Source organism: Caretta caretta, chromosome 4 (genome assembly GCF_965140235.1).
Source record: "Caretta caretta isolate rCarCar2 chromosome 4, rCarCar1.hap1, whole genome shotgun sequence".
Lineage (NCBI taxonomy): Eukaryota > Metazoa > Chordata > Testudines > Cheloniidae > Caretta > Caretta caretta.
In genome coordinates, this window is record NC_134209.1 from 78,071,536 (window position 1) to 78,098,923 (window position 27,388).

The 27,388-nt window shown below is 38.8% G+C and overlaps 1 protein-coding gene across 2 annotated transcripts in view; it reads left to right on the forward strand.

Moving 5' to 3' along the window:
• The window catches only part of TLL1 (tolloid like 1), a 196,106-nt gene that overhangs the window by 70,601 nt on the left and 98,117 nt on the right, over positions 1–27,388 (forward strand). For both annotated transcript variants that reach the window (XM_048847632.2, XM_048847631.2), the window contains exon 3: positions 22,868–22,978. In XM_048847632.2, coding sequence (XP_048703589.2) covers positions 22,868–22,978 — 111 coding nt within the window. The remainder of the gene's footprint in view (positions 1–22,867; positions 22,979–27,388) is intronic.

Below are 27,388 nucleotides of genomic sequence, written 5' to 3' on the forward strand. Positions count from 1 at the left end.
TTAGCTGATAATGAAATAATTTCTGAAGCCTAACAAGGTTTTCTTTAGATTTAATTGAATAATTCTCTATGTCCAACTTTAATGCAGTATAAAATGGGGCAACAGTTACTCCATGTGGCATGAAGAGAACCATGATCCTGAATGCCACATTATCCCCCAAATAGACACTTTCCATTCTCTGCTGTGTGACTTTCTGTAATATTCTTTGGTATCATTTAATGGTTATTTAGGGATTTTCTATTTTAGAAATACTGCTTTAGTTTGCTTCTTGGAATATCTCTGAGAGAAAATTAAATAAATTATCTATCATTTATCTGTGAATGTAAAAAGGTTTAAAAAAAGGGACTTCAGTCTGGGTTGATGCTGATGAGCTACAGTATTAATTTTAGGTTTCAGAGTAACAGCCGTGTTAGTCTGTATTTGCAAAAAGAAAAGGAGTACTTGTGGAACCTTAGAGACTAACCAATTTATTTGAGCATAAGCTTTCGTGAGCTACAGCTCAATGGTTAGTCTCTAAGGTGCCACAAGTACTCCTTTTCTTTTTAGTATTATTTTTGCTCATTATTAAGTTCTAGTGCCAAGTTTTTTTTTTAAATGTTGTTCTCTGTCATTGTCATAAACATAAAAATTAAACATGGCAAAGATGTATTAAGTCATCTCGTATAGTGGATCTCAACACTTTCTATACCACAACCCTCCTTTCCATACCAATAAGCCCTTCCCATTTAGCAATATGAGAAGGCCATGACGTTTGTGATCCCTGATACCTGTTTGTAACTTCCCAGGAAGTTGTGATTGCCAGGGTGAGAACCCCTGTTCTAATACATCCCCTGCCAGTGTACAATTGTCCCCTACAGTACATTTTCTAATACTTTATTCAATATGGCTTTGAATATTCTAGGTGATAGGTGTTCCACTACCACTGTTGAGGCTATTCCCCAATCTAATACTTGCAGAACTTGCTGTCAAAAAGTTTTTCTTGCTCCTCTGTCTACATTTTCCTTGACTTAATTTCATCCCATGGCCATCCCTAGTTTTGCTTCCCCGTATCACTCTAAATAACCTTCTCTCTCTTCATTGTTTTACAACCTTCAAGTACTTATATTTTTTGTTTTGATTTCCAAAATGTGCTCCTCAGAAACTCAAGGTGCATGTACCACAAATTACTTGAACATACATTAAAAATGGACAAATATCAACCTTTTCCTTCAACACATTAGGGCTAATAATTTCCACTCCACACTTGAACACAAGCCTGGGAAATTAAATATACCTTATTGTGGCCAAAACTGTTATGTTCTCATCTCAGTTGCTGCTTTGCTAAACTAAACATAGTTAGCGCCTAATCTTCAAGTGAAATCCCAGTACTCCTGGGAAATGGGATTTTGCTATTCTCCGAACGTCTTATAATTTGGCATTGAGGGCATTAGAACTAAACGTGTTATTAGGTGAAGTGGGATGAAAGCCATATAATAACATTAACTCCCTGCTCTGTGATGCAATGATTTGTTTGTGGAGACCAAAATTATCTTGGCCTTGTCTGCTGCAGTGTCTCACTGCAATAACGTATTTAATTGTCTGACCACTGTCGCACCCTTGTCTCTTTTCACAAAAGGCATTCTTCTGCCCTGTGATCCAAAATGCTTGAATCCATCAGATGGTCTTTCAGTCTTCTCTTTTCTTCTGTCATACCTGGCAATGGTAGAGCCCTAAAGTGCATTGCATGGAGCCCTGAAGTGACTCTGTATCAAATCTTCCTTCATTGGAGTGCTTTGTTTCCATGTGGATTACAATCCGTGAGAATTCCCCATGAGCCTTCAGTATATTTTACGCCCTTATTGTGATGTAAATCCTGGCCCAAGGGATGCAGCACACCATCTTTTTTTAATCTGGGCTACAGAAGTGTTGGTCAGGGTTCTGCAGAATGAAGGATTATCACCCCCAATGGGGATTACTTGCCTTTTTTTTCTTGCTGGTGGTTCCCTTTCATTCCTGTCTGCTCTCTGTCTGTCATCTTGGTAATGATCTGGCATATATTTGGTTAATTCTCAGTCTGCTTCTGCTCTTCCTCCTCAAGAGTAGAATGCTCATTGTTGGGGATTAGAATGAAATGCTCCATAGATGTTTTCATTCTGCTTGGTTACTACCCTTCCTAGCTGCCACATTCTTTCACCTCCTTTCTTGTCGCTCCATAACTCTCATCCATCGTCTGAGTTAGTGGTGTCCTTCATAGCTCCTTTCTTTGTGTTTCATTTAATTTGATTTCCTTGGTTCTTTCTAGTTCTTTCAGCTGCTGTTTGAACTTCTATGCCTTTTCCTAGAGATAGAAGAACGAGCACGCACTTTTGATACAAATGTTGCTCTGCTGGTCTTTGTTCAAAAATGAGCTTTTCACAATTTCCACTTCAGATCACTTTGTTCCTGTGGTATCCATTCTATATCACAGTTTCATTTACTTGATTAGTGTTTCTACACTTGTGACCTGTCAGCGTACAGACACTAAACCGTCTTCCTCTTGGAAATCCCGCTACTCTGCCTATTAATGTTTCAGTGTTTGCTGCAGCACATACCTTTTAGGCCTAATTCAGCTCCACCATTAACGTTGATTTACAGCTCTCAGTAGCCTGCTCAACCTCCACAGGTTGAAGAAAGATAAACCTGGAAAGTTGCCAAGCAAAAGGAGCATCTTCAGTAATAGTGCTGAGTTTATGGAGGCAGGAAAACAAGACTGTGCTTCATTTGAGATAGTTAAAGCATTAAATAAAGCACTGCAATTTAAGAACTTACAATCATGTGGTGATAAATTACAGATTGTGTTTCATATGTAGTCACAATTGTATTATAAATCTCAGTAAATAATAGGTTTAGAAGGCCTCACGTCATATTGGATAATATAAGCTTGCATAGGGATAGTATGCAGTAAGCATGAATAGGTTGGAAGGAACAATCTTCGTAATGATCATAAAAAGATAAAATGCAATTTTTGCGCATGATACTGTGTACTCTATATTATGAACAGATTTCACCCACACTTCAGATTTTTGATCCAATTGTTGTGTGATGAGAAAAGTACAGTTAAAAGGCTTTCTTAAAATGCTAAATAATGAATTGGTTTTGGATTAAAAGAATTGTTTGCCTGAATTTACACTGCACCCAGATTCCCCCCACATTACACAGCTCCAGCATATTATAGCTGATTAACAATGGTGTAACAACAAAATATTTCTTAACAAAAATTAGAACTTTCTATTTAACCCTTATCCTTGCATAGAGTAATAGCAGTTGCTTTGACAGTCATCTTGATTGAGTTGGTGAAATTACTGTCTTTTTTCTGGACGAAAGAAAAATATCTGTGACTTGCATCTTTAAGTGGAGCTTGCAACAGCTGCTCTGTCTATCTTCTAGCTACAGCAGCTGTTTTATGTAGGTGGCAAATGAAAAACACAAAGGTTTGTTTCTGCTGTGGATTTTTTCATTCTTTTATTTGCAGCTTATTTTTGAAGACATGGATCTAATTTTGGATTTCATTGTCAGAAAAAGTAATTTAAAAAATGATTACATTTTAAAGGCTAGGACTTTTCTCCATGGAGTTAGGTCTCACTCACAAAGGTAAATTTACTCAGATGATAACTTTGCAGAATCTGGCCCTAAAAGTGTTTCCAAGAATGTGAGCTTTCAAAAGCAAATAAAAATATGATTTATTGTAGCATGTCTATTATATGGGACCATCTGGGGCACTGTGCTATGATGAAATTAACTCTTACAGTCATGATATTTTTACACCTAAGATAGCTGGTGGACATATTTGAGAAAAATTACAGTATTTTTTTTCACTGTACTGTTGCTTTTGTTATAGCTCTCTGTCCATTTTTACATAAACAGTACACTAGCAATGTGTTTCTGTAGCCTCATTAATATGGATATTTTTATAAACACCTGATTGGTTTACATTGGGTGGGTGTCTTGAATCAGTTTGAAAACTGAAGCTGAATGTGATTTTGACGGGTTTGGGCCCTTTGGGATGTCACCTGATTTTCTGGGATGCCACTGAGTCAGCCTATTCTGCCAGCCTGGATCCCCTTTACCTGGCCTTGCTGGGTTAGGCTCACAAGCCTCTTCCAGCCAAGCACACAGGCAGAGCTACACCCAGCTGCACAAAGAGACAGAGATCCGCTCTGGAAAGATTCAGCCTTAGGGGCTTGCCCCAACACTTTGGTGGCCACTCCCTTTAAGGGGCGCAAACCCAAAGGTTTTATGAAATTCACCTCCTCCCTCGATGTGAAGGGAGATATGCACAACTTCTTGTCCCCCCAGTTAGAAATTACATAAACTGGGTTATATTATAAACAAGAAATAAGTTTATTAACCATGAAAGGTGAATTTTAAGTGAATATAAGAGATAACAGATGGAACAAAGCAGATTACTGACCAAATAAAGCAAAACATGCAAGCTAAGCTCAATATACTTAAGAAACAAGTTACAAAATGTAAATTCTCACCCTAAATGTTATTTTAGGCTGGTTGCAGAGTTTCTGTGGTTCAGAGTTCCAGTTATATTTCAGTTCAGAGATCCATCTCAGTCTTGGCTCCCCCTGGCTTTCCCTTCAGTTGCCTTTAGCAGTCTTTCTTCTTGGGCAAACAGGCCATGGAGAAGAGGAGCCCCGTTTGCATTCCTCCCCTTTCTTAAATAGGGTTTACATAAGGCGGGAATCCTTTGTTTCCCAAACTTAACCCCCCGTTCCCTTCCAGTGGAAAGTTACAAGAAGTCGCAGGTAATGTTTATTATCAGGTGACAACACCACTTGATTTTGTGGTATCACAGCATCCACGAGTCAGTGGCAGTATGAAGCGTCCACAGGAAGGCCAAGTCTTTTCACAGTGCACTGTCCTCGCTAATGGGCCATCAGCCCTGTCTGGCTTTTCCATTGTTGTATCTGAAGTGTTAGCAGTGGGTGTCACCCAAAGTTGATGTGGAAATACAGATACATAGTCAATATTCCTAAATTGAGATACAGAAAAGATACAGGCATACAAATCGGATAATCAAGTTCAGTAAATTATAACCTTTTCAATGATATCTTACAAGACCCATCTTGAATAAAGTACATCTCAGTTATGTCATTTTCATATCATAAGCATGTTTTCATAAAGAATATGGAGTGAAATGTCACAGTGATTTCCCATCTGAGGTGTTTGTGTGTTTTATGGAGGAGTAGGAATGATGCCATAGTTAAGGCTGGGTTGTATTTTCACTTAAAGTGCACATTCAACTCCCTCTTTTAGTGTGAAAATGCAATGTAAATGCCCCAAATGTTCACCACACAATATGGATTTTTGGAAACTTTTAAAGAAAATCTGCAGGTTTCTCACTTCCAATCAGTTAAAAATTGTCCTTAAGAAAAGTTCACATTTTGAGTCTCAAGACTTTTGGACCCTTCTAGTTTAAAAGCAGAAGAAAGTGGGAAGTCATACATGTGTACAAAGTGAAAGTTAGCACGCAGAGGTGGGATTCTCTCTTGATTTATGTAATTATTTTGATAATTTGTTCAATTTTCATCATAACCAAATCCTTATGTGCAATGGCTAGTGATAAAGAATAAGAATTACGTTAGCTACTTCCATTCTCCAATGTGGCGTGCAGAAGTCTTTTTGAACAGTTTAGATGAGGAATACAACACTGCTTTTTGTCACATGCTCCCACTGATGTTCCTTGAATCCAAAAATTGGCAGTTACCACAGTGATGTATATTGGATTTTGCTAGTCCTGGGACATATGTGTTGTGCTGAAGATCTTTGAGAAAGGAATGAAAACTTTTTTGAAAACCAGGTTCTTAGTGAAAATATTCAGCCTGAATTGGCTGAACCTTTGAATGACCAACAGAGTCTTTGACGCAGTAGCTTGTTCTTTGTTGAACATCCTGTTCTTCACGAAACTGTTCAGATGATTCAAGAGCAGAGCATTCGTTCCAGCCAAATGCTTTAACTTAGATCCTTGTTTCATCAATGTAGCTTTTGCTTTTTGAAGATCCTGTTCTTTTCTAGTTCATAGAATCATAGAATACCAGGGTTGGAAGGGACCTCAGGAGGTCATCTAGTCCAACCCCCTGCTCAAAGCAGGACCAATCCCCAATTAAATCATTTTCATTTTTGTTTAGTTGACTAAACAAAAATGAAAAATTGGACAAAAATGAACATTTCAATAATTTTTTTGAGAAAATGGTTTATGAAAACTTGTATTCAGAATACAACTTTTGTCATGGGAAAAATCTTGTTTGAAAATGTTTAATCAGCTTTCCTTCAGTGACTTTAGAAGAGCAATACAATACTGTTGTTACATGTGTTCATATGAAACTGGGGCTAACACAGTGGAAATAAATGGATTTTTGTGTACCATCAGCATCTGTATTGTGCCATAGAGGAAGATCTTCACCAAAGCAGTGGCTACTTTCATAGAGAGCAGGTTCTCATGAAAATTCCTCTTTGTGTAAGTGGAACTCCTGTGCTGGCTGGGCACTTTCACAAAGAACCTGCTTTTTTGTGTGTAAGTAATCTGAGAGCAAGAGAGGGTCAGAGACCTCCTTAATTTAAAAAAAATAAGAAGTGGGACATTATTACAACATTGTGCATCACTTACGATGGTCTGCACATAACATACTAACACAAAGCATGCCTAACCACAAAAACAAAGAAATGAAAAGTTAGGGCGTCTAGCAGTACCATACCCTTAATCCTCAAGCAAGAAACACATTTTAATGATAGAACCATCACCTTACACCACAGACAATGCACCACAACTGTAACTAGTCTTCCAGCACCTCTTCCGCAAATGTGAAGACTTGTAGGAATGAAGGCAATAATGTTTGATGGTGGGAATTTTGGGGAAAGTTGGCATCCCTACTGGAGCAGAGTTAAGGCTGGGATGAGTTGGGTATAGAGCTGTGTTAGTAGTGAAATGCGTATCTCTGAGTGAAGGAGGACAAGGATCACTTTAAATTTGCTTGCTTATTGAGGTTTTGGTTAGATACATAACCATTTGTCCAGCCTTAACTGACATACAATACTGTGATTTTGTGTATTCAAGTATCTGTATTTTAATAATGTTTAACCCTAGACATAAAAAAACTTTCAGCTTTTGCCTTTTTTGTATTTAGAACTTGCCATTTTCTATTATCATTTTTATTAGTTATAGTTAACCCTAACTCTTTTGTATTTAAAATAATTTTTAATTCTCACTCCACTTTATTTGTTGCTTTTCTTATACACCACGGCCTTGCCTCCAAATTCTGTCCCTTCCACAGAAATCCTCATGGTTTAATATTTAGATGTAGAGGAACTTTGGTATAGCTGTTGTTCTTGCTCATTCCCTTGAGGGATCAAGAGTTACAAGAACATGATGTCTTCTCACCTCAACATAGTGCCAGTTGTACTTTTATCTACTTCTGTAGATTTTGTAAATTTTACCTGCTCTGTCTAACAGTACTTAATTTTTTATTTGTTTTTTTATTCCAATCAACAGTAGTTTAAAAAGAAGAGGAGGGAAAATCCAAAAATATTAAGTTTCTTGAAGACATAGGAAAGAAGACATAGGAAGACATTGGGCCAAAAGAAATCTGATGAGGTTCAATAGGGATAAGTGCAGGGTCCTGCACTTAGGATGGAAGAACCCAATGCACAGCTACAGACTAGGGACCGAATGGCTAGGCAGCAGTTCTGCGGAAAAGGACCTAGGGGTGACAGTGGACGAGAAGCTGGATATGAGTCAGCAGTGTGCCCTTGTTGCCAAGAAGGCCAATGGCATTTTGGGATGTATAAGTAGGAGCATAGCGAGCAGATCGAGGGACGTGATCGTTCCCCTCTATTCAACATTGGTGAGGCCTCATCTGGAGTCCAATTTTGGGCCCCACACTACAAGAAGGATGTGGATAAATTGGAGAGAGTCCAGCGAAGGGCAACAAAAATGATTAGGGGTCTGGAACACATGACTTATGAGGAGAGGCTGAGGGAACTGGGATTGTTTAGTCTGCAGAAGAGAAGAATGAGGGGGGATTTGATAGCTGCTTTCAACTACCTGAGAGGTGGTTCCAGAGAAGATGGTTCTAGACTGTTCTCAATGGTAGCAGACGACAGAACGAGGAGTAATGGTCTCAAGTTGCAGTGGGGGAGGTTTAGGTTGGATATTAGGAAATACTTTTTCACTAAGAGGGTGGTGAAACACTGGAATGCGTTACCTAGGGAGGTGGTAGAATCTCCTTCCTTAGAAGTTTTTAAGGTCAGGCTTGACAAAGCCCTGGCTGGGATGATTTAATTGGGGATTGGTCCTGCTTTGAGCAGGGGGTTGGACTAGATGACCTCCTGAGGTCCCTTCCAACCCGGATAGTCTATGATTCTATGAAAGAGTCTTTTTAGCACATTACATTTCAATAGCAATGTAGAATAGACTTTGATTTCTCTTGACACATATAGCTGTGGAAGGATTTGTATTTGTTAAAGTTTTAGTTAGCCAGGACCATTGTAGTCAGTTTTTAACATATGGCTGTGTCCATACATATGGGTCTCAGATATTTTTATGTCTAGTGCAATGTCTACAAAAAAAAATTCCCTCCTGGATCTGTACACAGAGTTGACCCTCTGTGCACAGATGCCCCCCTTCCAAGTAGAGGACTCAGCTGCTAACACTGTGACACCATTCTGAAAACTTGTAGAGGCCTTTCCGTGTTGCTGGAATCTATACTGGGGCAGACTATGAAGCCCAGGGTGTGCTGAGCATGGGGACAAGGATAAGGGGAGTGTACGTTGCTCCCTCTATGGCCCTATGGAAATTAGTCCAAAAAGATAATACAGTACTATTTTTCCTGCTTCCCCCCAGCTTGATTTCTGGAAGTCCTGGGGGAAGCTGTGGTCAGTGGAAGACTCTGGAAGTATTGCTCTAATGGGTGATTGGAAGCAAGACACACGGTGTCTTCATGGACAGGTCCAGCCTTGCGTAGATCTATGAGGTTTGGGGACATACCACATTGACTGTTCCATGGGGCAGGCAAACCACAGGTGTCATAATGGGGTGACGAGTTATGGGGGATTTCTTTGAGGGCTTCTGCATGGAGATTTCCTGTCTCCACTGATCTTTCTGCAAAAGGGAACTGATCTGGGCCTTCACTACCATATCATCTTCAGTATTGCCAAGTCTCACAATGTCTGTGGTAATTTTAAGGGTTTTTGTGAATTTCTGATTCCTACTTTCAAGTTTTTGAAGTTTGAACTTACCCAGAATGGCCACCAACATGCACTGCTCTCAGTGAGATTGAAGCCTCAGCAATAGGACTACCATGGTCATTTAATCTATTCTAATTAAAGTGAGGTTGCCCCAAGCAAAGGTGGCCATCACTTCCCATTTTTCCAGTGGTGCAGAAGTTAGGTGGTTCTCAGATAAAATGGTGGCCCTTTAGTAACTATGTGAGGGCCAGGCAGGGGGACTGTAGAACTGCAGAGAATTAGAGTAGGGACTCTCAAACTTTTTTACGGGTGACCCCTTTCACATAGCAAGCCTCTGAGTGTGACATCCCTTATAAATTAAAAACACTTTTTAATATATTTAACACCATTATAAATGCTCTGTGCAAAGCTGGGTTTGGGGTGGAGGCTGACCGCTCGCAACCCCCCATGTAGTAACCTCGCGACCCCCTGTGGGGTCCTGACCCCCAGTTTGAGAACCCCCGAATTAGAGGGTATGGGCAGGAGGGAGGGATATGTGTTAGTAAATAAGTTAAAAAACTGTGAGACAGGAGAATATGGGGAGCAGGAGACAGATAGATGGAGGTGTAGGGGAATGTGTCAAGGTAAAACAGTAGATAGGAGACTGGGAGGGAAAAGGGAGGAAAATATGGGGGTAAGTGAATGTAGGTGTGGGTAGGGAACATGAGACTATGAGAGAGAATGAGTGAGGCAGGTGACTGTCCTATTTAGGGCAGAAAGAATATTGACAAAATGGCAGCTCCCTGGACCTCAGGGAACAGGAGAGAGAGAGAGTAGAGGACACTCCAAATAGTGAACAAGCAGCTCTGCAGATTTTTGCATTTGTACTTAAGGCTGAATGTTGACACTAAGATGATCACACACAAATTGGGGACTCTTCCACCTAAAGATGAAAAAAAATCAGAAGGCAGGTAAAAACAATGTGATTCTAAACTTCATTTTTTTAAACCATAGTTTTGGGGGGTCCGACACATGGTTTTAGAATGCTTTGTCTTGGCATTAATGACTGCATATTAGTAACTATGAGTAATAATATCTTAGAATGCAATTGGAAGTGCAGGGTTAAAACACTAATTTTACCAGGCTGTGTGGCTTTTTTTCACAGATATACGGAAGTACTGTTTTAACGGCTTTTACCATGCATTGCACTCTTGATGGGAAAATTACAGATTTGATCCTGAATCCAGTAATTTTAAGAACTAAAATAGCTTTGACTCCACTTCAGATTTTTGTATAACCTTTCCTGATATTCCCAACCAATAGTACTGCAAGGAAAGTCAGCCTATTGAAGGCCAAGCCATAAAATCGATATCCGGTACCTAAGAAAATTCATTGTTTTGCCACCACTGAAGTTCCAGTTTGAAACATTTGTAGTTTGAATGGATTTATAAACAATTTTTAAAATTCAGATCAAATATTATTATTGTTGTGGTTTATTATGCTCATTTGGTTTTGTTCATTTTAATATTTAAACTTCTTCCTTACTGACTTTAAGTAATACGAACATTTAGGAGGATTAATTATTGTTTTTAATGCTTGTTCTACTTTCCCTTTATTCATGTTTATTAAATAAAACCTTCAAAATAAAAATAAAAATTAGTCACAATAGGTATTGTATACAAAATACAAAAAGAAAACATCCAAATCCTCCTCCACCCCAGACTTTGTCCTGAGAACTAAAAAGTCAATTTGATATCATAGGCCTCCATGTCAATTGCAATTTTTCTTTTCTTTTCTCTCTCTCTCTCTCTCTTTCTTGTTATTTAATTTGCGTAGAACATCTCTTAAGATTATTGAGATAAGTTAAGTGCAGAACTGAAGGGACATGTTCCCACATAGTGTGTGACTTTAAACCGGGGTGTAAGATAAATATAATCAGTGAATGTCATATTCTGTAATGAGTTAGAATCAGTTTTGCACACTTGGGTCAAAATCTTCCTTTTACTGGTCAGAATCACAATGGGGAGAGTGTACTGTAGAGCAGGTGCTACTGGGTAAGATGGCTCATGAGGACTAGGTAGGGGTGGACCCTACTGCTCTTTTGAACTCCTGTGTACCCCTGTCTAGCACCTGCTGTTTAGTTAGTAGGCTCAATGCTACAAGATGCAGAGTACCCTCCACTCCCGCTGTTGGGAGTTGACTGTGCTTAAAACTTTCTCAGATCTGGCCCAGTATGCAGTAAAGAACTAGGGGCCTCACTACATCCCTAAAACAGCAGATAATTCTCTTTGTGGCCGAGGGTGGTAGCTAGCCCCTCAACAAAGCACTCTTTTATGTTACGCTACAGTCTTCTACGGCTGCTGTGAAGAGGATGAGAGCGCAGCTCCTTGTGCCTTCTACCACCACAACAAAGTTCAGGGTTTTGTCTTTAAGAATGTTGTCATCTTCTAAAATTTCCTCAAGCCTAACGTTGTCATTTCTACAAAATATTTAGGAATAATCTCCCTTCTCAAAATTCTGCATGTTTTTTCAGAACGTATCATAGTTTTACTTTTCAGTTTGTGCATCTATTTTCAGTACTGTCCACGTAATTTGTTTATAGCCTAATTTGAGAAAGAATTGCTGATGCCTCCATTATGCTGCAATTCCAGAGTTTGTAACCCCGTTTTAAGAATAGCTTTCCAAATAGGAGCATTTTTCCACCTGAGTGGAAAGTTTGGTTAACACATACAGAAATCAAACTAATGTCTACATCTGCAAAAATATTTGTTGGATCACAGTGAAATACTACAACCCAACCCTCTTAGAACTGTCCTTAGTAGCTAAGTAGGTCAACTGCCATGTCACTAAGTACAGTTAAAAGAACAGGAGTACTTGTGGCACCTTAGAGACTAACAAATGTATTTGAACATAAGCTTTCGTGGCCTACAGCCCACTTCATCGGATGCATGCAGTGGAAAATACAGAAGGACGATTTTATATACACAGAGAACATGAAATAATGGGTGTTACCAAGCACACTATAACGAGAGTGATCAGTTAGGTGAGCTATTACCAGCAGGAGAGAAAAAAAACCTTTTGTAGTGATAATCAGGATGGGCCATTTCCAGCAGTTGACAATAACGTGTGAGGAACAGTGAGGGGGGGAAATAAACATGGGGAAATAGTTTTACTTTGTGTAATGACACATCCACTACCAGTCTTTATTCAATCCTAATTTAATGGTGTCCAGTTTGCAAATGAATTCCAATTCACCAGTCTCTCATTGGAGTCTGTTTTTGAAATTTTTTTGTTGTAATATTGCGACTTTTAGGTCTATAATCAAGTGAACAGAGAGATTGAAGTGTTCTCCGACTGGTTTTTGAATGTTATAATTCTTGATGTCTGATGTGTGTCCATTTATTCTTTTATGTAGAGACTGTCCGGTTTGGCCAATGTATATGGCAGAGGGGCATTGCTGGCACATGATGGCATATATCACATTGGTAGATGTGCAGGTAAACGAGCCTCTGATAGTGTGGCTGATGTGATTAGGCCCTGTGATGGTGTCCCCTGAATAGATATGTGGACACAGTTGACAATAGGCTTTGTTGCAAGGATAGGTTCCTGGGTTAGTGGTTCTGTTGTGTGGTGTGTGGTTGCTGGAGAGTATTTGCTTCAGGTTGGGGGGCTGTCTATAAGCAAGGATTGGCCTGTCTCCCAAGATCTGTGAGAGTGATGGTTCATCCTTCAGGATAGATTGTAGATCCTTGATGATGCTTTGGAGAGGTTTTAGTTGGGGGCTGAAGGTGATGGCTGGTGGCGTTCTGTTACTTTCTTTGTTGGGTCTGTCCTGTAGTAGGTGACTTCTGGGTACTCTTCTGCCTCTGTCAATTTGTTTCACTTCAGCAGGTAGGTATTGTAGTTGTAAGAATGCTTGATAGAGATCTTGTAGGTGTTTGTCTCTGTCTGAGGGGTTGGAGCAAATGTGGTTGTATCTGAGAGCTTGGCTGTAGACAATAGATCGTGTGATGTGGTCTGGATGAAAGCTGGAGGCATGTAAGTAAGTATAGAGGTCAGTAGGTTTCCAGTATAGGGTTGTGTTTATGTGACCATTGCTTATTAGCACTGTAGTGTCCAGGAAGTGGATCTCTTGTGTGGACTGGTCCAGGCTGAGGTTGGTGGTGGGATGGAAATTGTTGAAATCATGGTGGAATTCCTCAAGGACTTCTTTTCCATGGGTCCAGATGATGAAGATGTCATCAATATAGCGCAAGTAGAGTAGGGGCATTAGGGGACGAGAGCTGAGGAAGTGTTGTTCTAAGTAGCCATAAAAATGTTGGCATACTGTGGGGCCGTGCGGGTACCCATAGCAGTGCCACTGATTTGAAGGTATACATTGTCCCCAAATGTAAAATAGTTATGGGTGAGGACAAAACACAAAGTTCAGACACCGGGTTAGCCATGACACCTAGCAATATTGTTAATCTATCCAGCTATACTCTTAGCCCAGCAGAAGAATCTGTCCTGTCTCAGGACCTCTCCTTCTGCCCCTCCACTCCCACGAACATGATACAGTTCTGAGGTCACCTAGAATCCTATTTTAGACATCTCCGACTCAAGGAATATTTCCAACACACCTCTGAACAACATTACTAACCCACACAGACCTTCCTACCAACACTACAAAAAGAAGGATTCTGGGTGGACTCCTCCTTAAGGTCGAAACAACAGACTGGACTTCTACATAGAGTGCTTCTGTCGATGTGCACGGGCTGAAATTGTGGAAAAGCAGCATCACTTGCCCCATAACCTCAGCCGTGCAGAACACAGTGCCGTCCACAGCTTCAGAAACAACTCTGACATCATAATCAAAAAGGCGGACAAAGGAGGTGCTGTCGTCATTATGAATAAGTCGGAATATGAACAAGAGGCTGCTAGGCAGCTCTCCAACACCACATTCTACAAGCCATTACCCTCTGATCCCACTGAGGGTTACCAAAAGAAACTACACCATCTGCTTAAGAAACTCCCTGAAAAAGCACAAGAGCAAATCCGCACAGACACATCCCTAGAACCCCTAGCAGGGGTATTCTATTTGCTACCCAAGATCCATAAACCTGAAATCCTGGATGCCCCATCATCTCAGGCATTGGCACCCTGACAGCAGAATTGTCTGGCTGTGTAGACTCCCTCCTCAGGCCCTATGCTACCAGCACTCCTAGCTATATCTTCGAGACACCACTGACTTCCTGAGGAAACTACAATCCATCAGTGATCTTCCAGAAAACACCATCCTGGCCACTATGGATGTAGAAACCCTCTACACCAACATTCCACACAAAGATGGACTACAAGCTGTCAGAAAAAGTATCCCCGATAATGTCACGGCTAACCTGGTGGCTGAACTTTGTGACTTTGTCCTCAAGGAAATTGCTGGAGGGACCTGGATGAAAAGGGTTGGGGGACGGGGGGGAAAGCTGGTGGAACCCCCCCCCCCCAGAATTGGCTGTAATTTTTAAGGTCCCGGCAAGGGAATTGGTTGACGGACCTGGATGAAAAGGGGGGGGAGCTGGTGGAAGCCCCCCCACAAAAAATTGTCTGGAATGGAAGGTCCCTGCAGTGGATCTGCTGGAGGACATAAGTTTTGCACCTGCACTACACATTTTAGGTTAGTCCCAGACATCTAATAATAAAGTTGCAGCCTGATTAAACCCATATCTGATGTCTCCTGTCATTCTTTCAGCATAGCCAGACAACTGTCCTTGGTACCTAAGTAAGTCAATTGCAGTGTCACTAAGTATAGTTAGTCTGGTGTTAACTAATGTGTTTTAGGGTCAAATGCCAACAACCTTTTCTCATATATGCTTTTACTCATGTCAATATTAGTACTGTCTCTAATATATTTTTCTTATTAAAAATGGCTGTGAACATTTAGATTTATCTTTTTATTTAATAGGTAATGAATTGCAAAAACATTAGTATGAACACCAAACAAGTTTCACATCAGATAATTGTTGGTATTCAGTTTACATTAAATATTAAGTTTGTTTACATGTTCATAGATCTTAATGCTGGAGGTGGGGTTGTCATGTTTATGTAGTCTCACTTCCTGCATAACATAGCCCATAGCATTTCACCAATCACTTCTACTCCAAACCTATAACTTGTGATTGAACTGCAGCATATCTTTTAGAAAAACATCCAGTCTTTGTTTTAATATAAATATTGATTTGTGTGTGTGTGTGCGTGTGCGCATGCTTGTCAATACACAAAATTTTGTTGGGAACTATGTGTGGTTTCTACCACATGTTCCAGCCTTAACTCTTCCCCCCTTTTTTTCTTCTTTACAAATCCCTTTCCTAAATAACGCCTGCCCCCTCCCTGCCCCAACGCTGGATATTTGTTGTGGCTATTTGGTGTACTAGTTGGTCATGTTGAGGGAAGGTAACTTGGTAAAGAGATGTGTGCAATACAGTAGTAAAAGGGGATAATAAGAGGCTGGCATCCTAGGGGGACAAAATTAAGGTTGTGGTACGTGGTAGTTGTCGTGCTATTAAGGTGTGTGTGCCTATGGATAGAGGAAAAGAGTATATGTATCATTAGGTGGCTTAATGTCTCATTTCTTCACTTTTGTCGGTTCAAGTCAGGTAGGTGTATATGTGTGTGTGTGTGTGTAGCAATGCTAACTGCTTCACTGCTTTTTGTGTATTAATTTTCTAGGGTTCTTTGTGACTTGATTGATTGGGTGAGAATGCAGATTTGTAGGGATGCAAAAGTGCAACAGCATGAACCCTGTGTGCATGACCGCTTCTCCACTGTGACAGAAAATTGTAGCTCCTGCTGGAGATTTTATGTGGGCTTGTCCTCATCAATGAATCTATTGGGGTTTGTGTGAGTGGTCTCCATCAATAAGGTTAATGTACATTTTGCATAAACTTTCAGTTCCAATGTGAATATTGGCCAAATATGACACTAAATACGTTAAAAATACATATTGCACTGGCACTAGTCAGGATCTGCTCTCTATTAACTTTTCCATAAACAGATCCAATAGCTCTTTCCATGGGAGATTTGATGGACTCATGGATGCTGATTCCATTAAAAGGTTGTTTATAACGTGCTAGTTTATAATGTGATAGCTGAAGTACTTTTTTTCTGTTGTGACTATTGTTTCAGATACAAAAAACTTACAGTACTTTCTCTAAATTCATTTCCGTGTTAACATTTTCAAATGAAGAGAATAAATTGTGAACAGCAAGTTTAGGGTTCCTTTTTTGTTGTTGTTAACAAAATGGTATACAAGATAAGAAATTAGATTAATTTGAGATTGCCTCCCGATACAAATACCTCCAAGTCTTCCAGTTTTGTTTTGGTCATTTCGCAGGCTTTGTTCCACAGTTTTTGTTTTTTGTTTTGAAGCAATAAATGATCGGATTCTTGCTCATTTCTTGGAGCAAAATTATCAAGAGACGGTTATCTTTACAGGGAGTGATAGACACACATATCCAAACAAGTCAGTCCTGCCAGTAGTTGCAAAAGGAGAGTCAAAAGAATTCTTAACTGTTTATCTCCTCACCACACAATTTCCAACCTCATACATGCAAGGAGTCCTCTGCTTACTCTTACTAAAATCAAGGGAGGCATTCTACGAGAAGACAGCACCTGAATTGCATTCTTGAAATATTTTTGGTCCCTAAGAATTTTAAAACTGGGGGAGGGATATGCATTCAGCACTGGTACCTCTACTCTTGCATAAAATTCCAGAAATTCATGGTGGCAATATTCTGTTTAGTTTTGCTAACTAAGGGATATGTTTCACTGATTGCTGAGCAAAACTCCCATTGCAGTTTTGTTGAAAAATTACTGGAAGGATTATGCCTTCTGTTCATGACAGTCCCAACCTTTTTGTCAGAAAAAGGCAATTATCAGGGAGTTGTTCCCTTTATACTTTAAAAGAAGCATCAAAGGATGGACAATCCGACAGGACCGCATTAACCAGATTAGAGACCTGCGACTAATGTTTTTCAGGGGCCCTTTTTTTGTTGTGAACATGTTATTAATGAAAGCAAAAAGGTACCCCAGCTGCTGACAATCAACAAGTCATGTTTATTACTGAATAAACAACAAAAGAAAATCAGTGGCAATGAACAGGTTATAAACTAATTGGATAAATATTAAATGTTACGAGTCAAATGAAATGCTGTGTGTTTAAACCGGCATCTTGCAAGCTTTAAGTGCTGCAAATGTTACTCTATCCTCAAAAAGTGTGTGAAGGAATTCCCAGTCGATTGACATGATAGCAAGAGCATTAAGCTTTGTTTCTACCATAGTTGACCGAAAATTATTTTTTTATTAAAGCAAGCTTAAAGAATGCTCACTGCTTCACAGTTAGCAATGGTTACAGTCAAATACAATTTCAATGCAATGAAAATATTCAGGAAGACATCACCTAGATCTTTGTCATGCAAAAATGTGATGATTCAAGTAGTACTCTTATCCTGCATGTCACAATATCTTATAAATCCTGAAAATGTATACGTTTTGGTGAAAAGCTCAGGCTCTAGCTCATTTAGGTAAGTGTTAAGCTGTGCCTGAGTGAATCTTTTTATCTCCTCTTCACTTTGTACTTGATCAAGAGATGTGCTGAACTATCCACAAGGTATGGCTTCCTTACAATATGCCCTTGTTTTTACTTCTGAATTTAGCTTGTCAAGAATAAGATACAGCACTTAACCTCAAATTTCCTTCTTCCTCAAAATATAGTGTCATTTTTGCTTTACAGTACATTTGTATTCTTCATGGTTGGACTCATCAATATCACTTCCCAATTTTTTTTTTTTACTATCACCTCAAAATAATCGAACTGAGACTGTAAGCTTGTGACAAACTCTTCCAAGGAAGTTGGCAAATCAACAGCAACAACACGATCCTGACCTGGCTTTTGAAGCTTTATGCTAGTTTTGTCAAATCTTTCTAGTGTCACATTCCCCACAATACTCATAAATGCAGTTTTCATTTGGCACATTTTCTTGTGTAACATTTGTGCTTAACTTTGAGTTTCATGGTTTTCCTTGGCGTTGTCCATTCCTTCTTTCAAACAGTGTTGAATTCCCTCATAGTTCACTACAATTGTTTTACAAGATTCAGCATGATAGCATCTCATATCAGACAGGGCTTTTTTGGACCAGGAGAGCTCCTTGTTCACTCGAGGTAAGATTGTTACACAGAAGCTGTCATTGCCTGGGTAATGAGACACACAAAAAAACGTTTCTGGAAAACTAAAAAGTTTGATTGCAAGAATCAGTGCTGTGAGTTCCAGAGAATGAGCTGTGCATGTCACATACACAGCTACTGGGTTTAGTCTTTTGATCTGAACTTGAAGACCTTCATGCTTTCCATACATGTTACTTGCATTATTGTATGACTGACTGCTGCAGTTTTCAATAGCACTGTTGTTTTTGTCCAATAAAGACGTCACAGTCTGGAAAAGTGACTTTCTTGTGTGGCTTTCAATTGGTGTAAACCCATGGAAATGCACATATGTGGCACCATGTAAGCAATATTGTAAAATGATAGGTAACTGATCAACATGAGCGATATCAGGAGCTGAATCTACTATCAAAGAGAAGTATTTTGCCTGTTTGACTTGATTTACAATGAATTCACAAACCTTACATCCCATTAGCTCAGTAAAGTCATCACAGATGGTTTTCAACATGTAGGGCAGGTGACCTTTCCCTTTGTTTCTATAGCATTTGATATGCTCACTTAGAAATGGGTCAAATTCAGCAATGGCTTCAAGAATACTTACATAATTTCCATTCAGAGGTGAGCTGATGATAACTTCCTCCCTTCCTCTAAATGCTAAACTGTGTTCAGTGAGAAGCTCAACAACTGTCACAATATGCCTTAAAACTTCCTTCCAGAAAGCAGTTTGCATTAGAAGCAACTGTACCATCTCCCTGTCTATGTGATTCTTGCCTTGCTACTGTGGTAGTCATGCAACCATGGCAATGCAATGTTCCATGCTGTTTGCATGAGAACAAGTCTTCTCCTGCTTTTTTCCAGTCAGTAATGTCTGGGGTCATGAAGGTGCTAAGATTGTTAGGTGATGAAAAGCCTTTGCCGGCAAAACAATACTGCTCCTGTGGATTTAGAATACAATAATCAACCAATTCCTCTGATAACATTTGGTAGTTTTCATTCAAAAACTAGGTGAGGAATACCATTTCTTAAGTTTGTACTCCCACTTGGAAGCTATAAATTTGTCACTGAAATTCTGAATATTGAACAGACCTTTGTCAATACACAGGGTATGAAACTCCTCCATTATCAAACAAGGCTGGATCTTGTGCTATGCTAATGGCAAAGTTATCCTCTTTATCACTACTATTCTCTCTGCCTTCTGTATAGAGAGGTGATAGGAAAAGTGTCCTGGAATTCAGAAACATGTGCCTTTTCTTCTGCTCTTTCTGGCGGGAACAAATTCATATCCATATCTTCACTTTGGTTATCATTTTTTGAGAGGGTCGCTCAGTGTCTTTGAAAGATGATTTTCTGAAACAGTACCAGTAGAGAAATAGTTAGTAAGTTAGAGTAACTTGCTTACAATTTTCTCTCTTTATAATTTAGCTTTCCTTTTTGCTGCTCTGCTTGAAAATTGTCAGCCAGACGTCTCATAGAACAATGCTAAACAAGTACTGTGCGTTGCTGTCATTACCAGGTGGCAATTATTGCTGCCAGTTAGCACCCTTGTCACCAGCAACTGAAAGTCTGAAAAAAATTAAATATGAGCTGTGAAAGCTTAAGAAACTGGGACAAAATTAGTATCATCAGGGGGTATACATGATTTTTTTCTTTTCTTTTTAGTGTTAGCACAAATATGATCATAATCTCCCTTGTGTTTAGTGTATAGACAAGTATCAGAGGTCCCCCAGAAAAGCGGAGGCCTGGGTCTGCAGCCTTCTGAGCTTCCCTCCACTATTGAGGTATATCAGGTCTCAAGAGAGGCTGCTTCTCACCTATAGTTTTCTTTGTTATCTCCTTTTCCATAGCTCCATTTGTCTTTGGTTTTCTTTCCATACCTTAGTCTAGATACAGATACACCTTGTAACTACTGAACATTAAGGGTTACTAAGTATCAGCAAAGAAATTTGTCGTTATAAATCATTTTCTATAATTCATTCCATTGATGAAGACCCCTTCATAATATTAACCCTTCATATTATTAGAAAGGAAGGATGGTCTAGTGGTTAAGGTACTGTACAGGGGCTTACGAGGTCTGGGTGTCATTCCTGGCTCTACCACAGACCTCCTACGCAGCCTTGAGCGAATCACATAATCTCTTTGTGCTTCAGTTTCCCACTGGTAACACTGAGCCTGCAATAGTGAATCCTACTCACAGGAAACAGGTCACTGGTAAAATGATGGCTGTCCGTTATATGTACTACTATATGAACTGGAAGGGATAATGTTTCTGCTGAATCAGTGCCTCTAAGGAAGAAGACGTTCAAAGTATATATAGATAGAGAGAGTGACTGAATAGTTCAAAGGTGTTTGGAATGCCCTCAGATACACACACTGTTTCCAGAAGGCTGTTATTTTATGTAATAAATAAAACTTTAAAAATACATTACTCATAAGGTTCTAAAATATTTTGTTTTAAAATGAATGAGTTCATTTGCACCCCGTAGTGTAGGTATTCTGGCATTTTTTCCCTAAAGAATAAAGGAAGCAATTTACTATGCTTACAAAACTGGCAAGATGAGGCTGGTACTTCAGCTCCTAATTTTGAACCAAATACTAAAAATGGTTTATAACTCTGGAGTTATTTCACCTCCAACTTGGTATTATCTGCCTCTCTGCCCTTTATTATTTATTTGTTACTGATTTTTAGTAATTTTTTAATATGTAAAGTACTCAGCCTTTGTAACATGTATATCAAATTATGATGGTTACTCTATGTGGCCATTCCATTTATATAAAAAAGTGAAGTTATTTTCAATGTGATATGTTTTTCCTAGTAGCCTTGGGTTCAAGAGTGAGTGCTGTGGATATAGGGAATGGGTATGCACTACACAGGAGTTCCCCAGCAAAGACACCCTACAAATGATAACTTCTGTGATGCAAAATTGATTAAATAACAGATAACACAAACAGCAATAAACAAAAGAAAATATAATCTTTACAGCAAGTAAAAGCCAGTAAGGGTTTCCTCTAGGGGAGTCACATGGTTAGAGTGATAGGAAAGGAAGACGTTAACAAAAACACTTTGCATGGATTTGAATAAACATATAGGGACACCAGAGGTGAAGTACTGCAGTAGATGGAGTGTGGACAAGGGTTTTAGTTGTAGGGAAAGAGAGGGAATGATTTACTGTGGAAACTATATAAAGGAACAACCTACTGAAACTGGTGACATACTGTATATGGGGCAAGAGGAGAGGGAAGAGTTGAACATGACACAGGCTGTTTGCCTGGGTCACAGGGTGGATAATGGAGTTATTGTCAGAGATGGTAGAGGCTGAGAGAAGGACGAATTTGGGGGAAAGATCATAAACAATAACTTCAGCTAGTGCAAATTGGCAAAGCTCTATTGATTTCATACATACTAGGTGAGGGTCTGGCCTGCTGAGTTTAGCTTTTGCCACAAGCTTGAGTTGGACATCAGTTTTGCATCTATTTTTTCTGATATTTCATCCTGAAGAGAGGGAGAGATGGGGCTAAAGACAGATGAGCACACATCTAGCTTTTTCACCATTAGCTGTTCAAAGATCCTGGCCCTTTGGTTCAGATCAGCAAAGGGGTGACAGTTTAAGATATATGAGCTCATATAAGTGTACAGAGGAAAGAAGAGGAGACCAAGAACAAACACCTGAGAGAATGCTACTGAGGACAGGAAAAAGTAGAAGGGAAGAGCCGCCAAAGCAGAAACTAACAGAGGGGTAGGAAGAAAACTAGGAGACCATAAATTCATGAAAGCCAAAGTAGCAAGAGAACACAAAATGCGGATTAAACCATGTAAAGGAAATGTATAGGTCAAGCGGGAGGATAATGGGAAAGAAAACTCTTTGTCTTTGTGAAACAGATAAACAATCTGATGAGTATATATAACACATTATAAAGTCAGGTTTCAGAGTAGCAGCCGGGCTAGTCTGTATTCGCAAAAAGAAAAGGAGTTAGTCTCTAAGGTGCCACAAGTCGTCCTTTTCTTTTTACATTATAAAGTATGCACTAAACATATTAAAGACAAAATAGTGTTTTCTGGCTTCATTTTCCAGGCTATATTATGTTATGGGCTGTATCTTTGTGAAACTCCTGTTTTGATGGACTTCATATTAAAAAAACGACGACTTTAATTCACTGTTTTATTTTTTTTTATTGTGCTTATAGAGGGAAAAATAGAAGGATTTGTTGAAGATTACTGTCATGTTTGTATGATTGCATCTATTCAATTCAACAGCAAAATTAAAATGTCCATAAAATAAATAAATAAAGCTAAAGGGATATTAAAGGTAAATGAGGGAATATTGGAATGGATTAGAATGCATGTTCCCTAGGTTTTTATGAGCTAGTCAACATTATAAAATCTGGGTAAAAATCTTTTCGTGAGCTGTGACATGGCAATGTATTCTTCAGATTGGTTTTAATGTTTAAGTAAATGCTTTAATTAAATTCAGCTCTCTTTTATTTAAAGCTGTCTTTTGGGGAGATATTGCCTTAGATGATGAAGACTTAAAAATCTTTCAAATTGACAGGACAATTGACCTTACGCAGCATTCAAATGAAAGACTTGGACATAACACAGGTATGATGTTAAAGGTGTGACTTTTAAATTTTCTTTAACCTATATTTATTTATTCATTCACAGAACATAACCCTCACTTTAAACCTACAAAGCATGGTATCATCTAGGGGTAATATTGGTTTTAAACTTTATAAAGTTGTTTAATCATTACAGGTTTGCTTTCTAAAAGGCAATGAAAAGTAATAGAATTTTGATTTTATTCCTGGTATTTCTAATGAAAAATCTTCTCTGGAACATAAAAATAAAGTTTAGTGTTCAGCTGGGGCCAAATCATGGCCTGGTTTACATGGCAGCATACGAGAGTAAGGAGGAGTAAGGCCCCATGCAGAGGGCAGGACGGGTTCAGGAATGGGTGAAGTCTTGACTTTCCCGCTTCACATGCCATCTAGCACAACTGCACTGACCTGCTGGGGAATGTATACTGATGTGAAACTGGAAGGGAGATTTTCCTCAGTGAATCACAGTCTCCCTCTTAGGGCATGGCTACACTGGAAACTTCAAAGTGCTGCCGCGGGAGCGCTCCCGTGGCAGCACTTTGAAGTGCGAGTGAGGTTGTGCGCGAGCACTGGGAGAGAGCTCTCCCAGCGCTCCTGGTAATCCACCTCCACGAGGGGATTAGCTCCAAGCTCTGGGAGCGTGGCTGATTTTTCAGACCCCTGAGCCAGCAAATTAGAGCGCTATAAAATGTAGGTGTAGACAAGCCCTTAGTCTGCTCCAGGAGATACACCACAACATGTTTTAAACCATGAGTTGAGGACTCAGTAGCTCAGACATAGGTCAGGGGTTTGTTACAGGAGTGGGTGGGTGAGATTTTGTGGCCTGTGTTGTGCAGGAGGTCAGACTAGAAGATCATAGTGGTCCCTTCTGACCTTAAAGTCTATGAGTCTATGTTGTGCCTTGTTCAGGGCAGAGCATATAGTTACAATCTTGCCCATATGGAATTTTCAATAGAGAAATGTGATTTCCTGTATGAGTTGCATCCTAGAATGTTCATTCCACGGAAGATTCCAGGAATTTGTCAAAATACCATGGGGCTTGATTATTTGTTAAATTCTTTATTTGTTTCAATGTTAGACTGCAAGACTGGTCTTAGAGATAGCCAAATAAATATTTACTGGACAAGTATGAGTATATATGTATATATATATATGTCTGCTATTATTTATGTATGTATTTATGTGTGTAGGTATTTATAATGCAGAAGTACAAGAAGCTGCAATCAGGCTTAGTTCTCTGTTGTGTTAGGCATAGTACATGAACATAGGAAAACTAAGTTCCTGCTGCATAGCTGTAGGCCCCAGTCTTGCTGTCTTCTCTAGTAGAATTTGGGCTAGTTTGTGGAAAATGGGATTTAAAAGACAAGTGACATAGGAAGGGTGTAGAAAAGTGATATATGCAAACAAATTTTAAAAAATATATTTACTTTTTAAAATATACATGTAAATTCAGTTTCCCCCATCTGACCGTCTATCTCTGCCAATATTAATTTGGTGGGTTTTTTTTATAGATGTTGCAACAGAAGTGTGTCTTGAGGAATGATTTAAAGGAAAGGGCGAGTTCAGATGAAGATGGCCATTTTAATTGTTAATTTTTTCTTATAAATATGTTTAAAATATTTTTTTCATGGATTTACTCTTCTTTGTAACTACATATAATAATTAGAATATCTGTATATTATCCTGGCATTTTCTTTTACTTTCTTCTTAAGCCACCTGTTTGTTCAAGGCAGGATCATTTTTGATCTTTTCTAGATCAAGATTGGATTGAAAAAATCCACTGACTCTTATTAACATTTTCTCAAACAAATCATTTTAATGGGCTTTGAAGTATTTCAGGTCCTGGTTTTGCTGATAAAATATAGAGAGCAAGGTCAGTAATTTCCCTTTAAAGTACTGTAGTTGAGTGATTTATTTGACCTGAAGACTTTTGTTTTAATACCTCTGATGATGTCTTTGAAAGTGACAAAGATCTTTCTGGTGATTGCCAGACAGATGCAAGATAATTTTTGAAGCTGTTTCTTCTCATATTTAATGTTCTACTGTTTCCTTTTCTTTTCCTCCTTATGTTGGGGTATGTGCATTATTACAGACAAGTTGGAGTATTCTTTTCAGGGACAGATTGTGGTACCATGTTAAGGACCAGATTTTGTCAACCCTAATCCTCCGGTAGTCCCCATTCGGAGATTAGGTCCTGGTTCTATTTCTATTATTCCTATAAAGCACTGATTCAACTTCTGGTACAGTTAGTGGGAGCTGGACTGGACCCTAAGTGATCATTTTAAAACATGCACTTTTGTTTTGACAGATTTGGAGTATTAAGCTTGAAAAAGTTGGTCTCATTTTACATTATAAATACATGATTTTTCTAAATTCAGATTATTACGTATATATAATATAATGGCACTTTGGCCCATATTTAGCAAAACACTTAAATGTGTGCTTAACTGCCACTCACTGCAATATCTTGATATCTTTTTTGATGAGATTACAAATTTGGTTGATAAATATAGTAGTGTTGATATATTATACTTGGACTTCTGTAAGTTATTTGACTTGGTACTGCATTACATTTTGATTAAAAACTAGACTGATATAAAATTAATATGGCACACATTAAATAGATTAAAACTGGCTAACTGGCAGGATTCAAAATATAACTGCAATTGGAGAATTGTCATCGGCTCGATGTGTTTCCAGTGGGGTCCCGCAGGGATCGGTTCTTGGACCTACGCTATTTAACATTTTTTTCAACCACCTGGAAGAAAAGATAAAATCATCACTGATAAAGTTTACAGATAACCAAGAATTGGGGGAGTAGTAAGTGGATAGGTCCCTGAGTCAGAACAATCTAGATTACTAGGTAAACTGGGTGCAAGCAAGCAATACACATTTTAATACAGTTAAATATAAACATATACAACTGGGAACAAAGAATGTAGCCATACATAAAAGATTGGGGACTCTATCTTGGGATTGAGTGATTCTAAAAAAGATTTTGGGGGTCATGGTGGATAATCAGCTGAACAGGAGTTCCCAGTGTGACACTGTGGCCAAAAGAGGTAATGCAATCCTGGCATGCATAAACAGGGAAATCTCAAATGAGATTGCGGAGATTATTTTACCTCTGTATTGGGCACTGGTGTGACCGCTGCTGAAATAATGTGTCCACAATTCAAAGCAGATGTTGATAAATTGGAGAGGGTTTAGAGAACAGCCACCAAAATGATTACAGGATTAGAAAACATGCTTTTATATTGATACTCAAGGAGTTCAGTCTATTTCGTTTAGCAAAGAAAAGGTTAAGGGGTGACTTGATTAGTCTATTAGTATTACTTGGGGAACAAATATTTAATAATGGGCTCTTCAATCTAGTAGAGAAAAATATAACATAATCCAATGCCTGGAAGTTGAAGGCAGACAAATTCAGACTGGAAAAAAGGTGTACATTTTTAACAGTGAGCGTAATTAACAATTGGAACAGTTTACCAATGGCCATGGTGGATTCTCCAAGATTGACAATTTTTAAATCAAGATTGAATGTTTTTCTGAAAGCTCTGCTCTAGGAATTATTTTGGGGAGGGTCCGTGGCCTGTGCAATACAGGAGATCAAACTAGATGATCACAATGGTCCTATCTGGCTGTAGGATCTATGAACCTGCAAAAAGCATGTGCTGAAGGTTAAGTGCATGTTTAAGTCCTTTGCTGAATCAGAACCTTTGTGTCTACCTTTTCGTTCGTCTGCCATCTGGTTGTTAGAGTGACATGACCAAGCAGCTGAGAAAAGAAAGTGCAAACAGTTATTAAATAGAAAAAATGAAATTGCCTGTTTAAACTAAAATCTCTGAACTCAAACTATATTTATTCTTTAAAATTTTGCTATTGTTTACCAGTGCAATTTAAAAAATCTTTAAATAAAGCCTTATATACAGATTTTTGTCACAATTAAATAAAATAATTATAATTTCAGTCCTGATTAAGCAAATAGTTACTTGTGTAATTGTGTATATTTGTTCCTATAAACATTTCTATTGAAGACAAAGTGATATAATGTGGGAAAAACTAGCCATGGGGGAGTATAATAGCTAGACTGGTGTTTGCAGGGTTTGGCTTTTGCGTTGTAAATAATAGTGCAGGGCCTGATCTTCCAAACTCTGACTCAAGCAGTGGGACTACTCAGTTGAGTAAGGATTATCTACATAGATTTGCAGGTTCAGACAATTACCTTATGAGCTCCTCAGGGCAAGGCCCTGTCATTTTGTTGGCCTGTAAAGCAACGTTTATACACTGTGCTGTATAAGTAATAATAATTTAATAAACAACAAAGAGCTATTATGTAGATAGTTTTTACGTAACTGCCAAAAATACGATTTCCCTGCCCCCACACTTAAAACATGTAGATTTTTTAAATTCA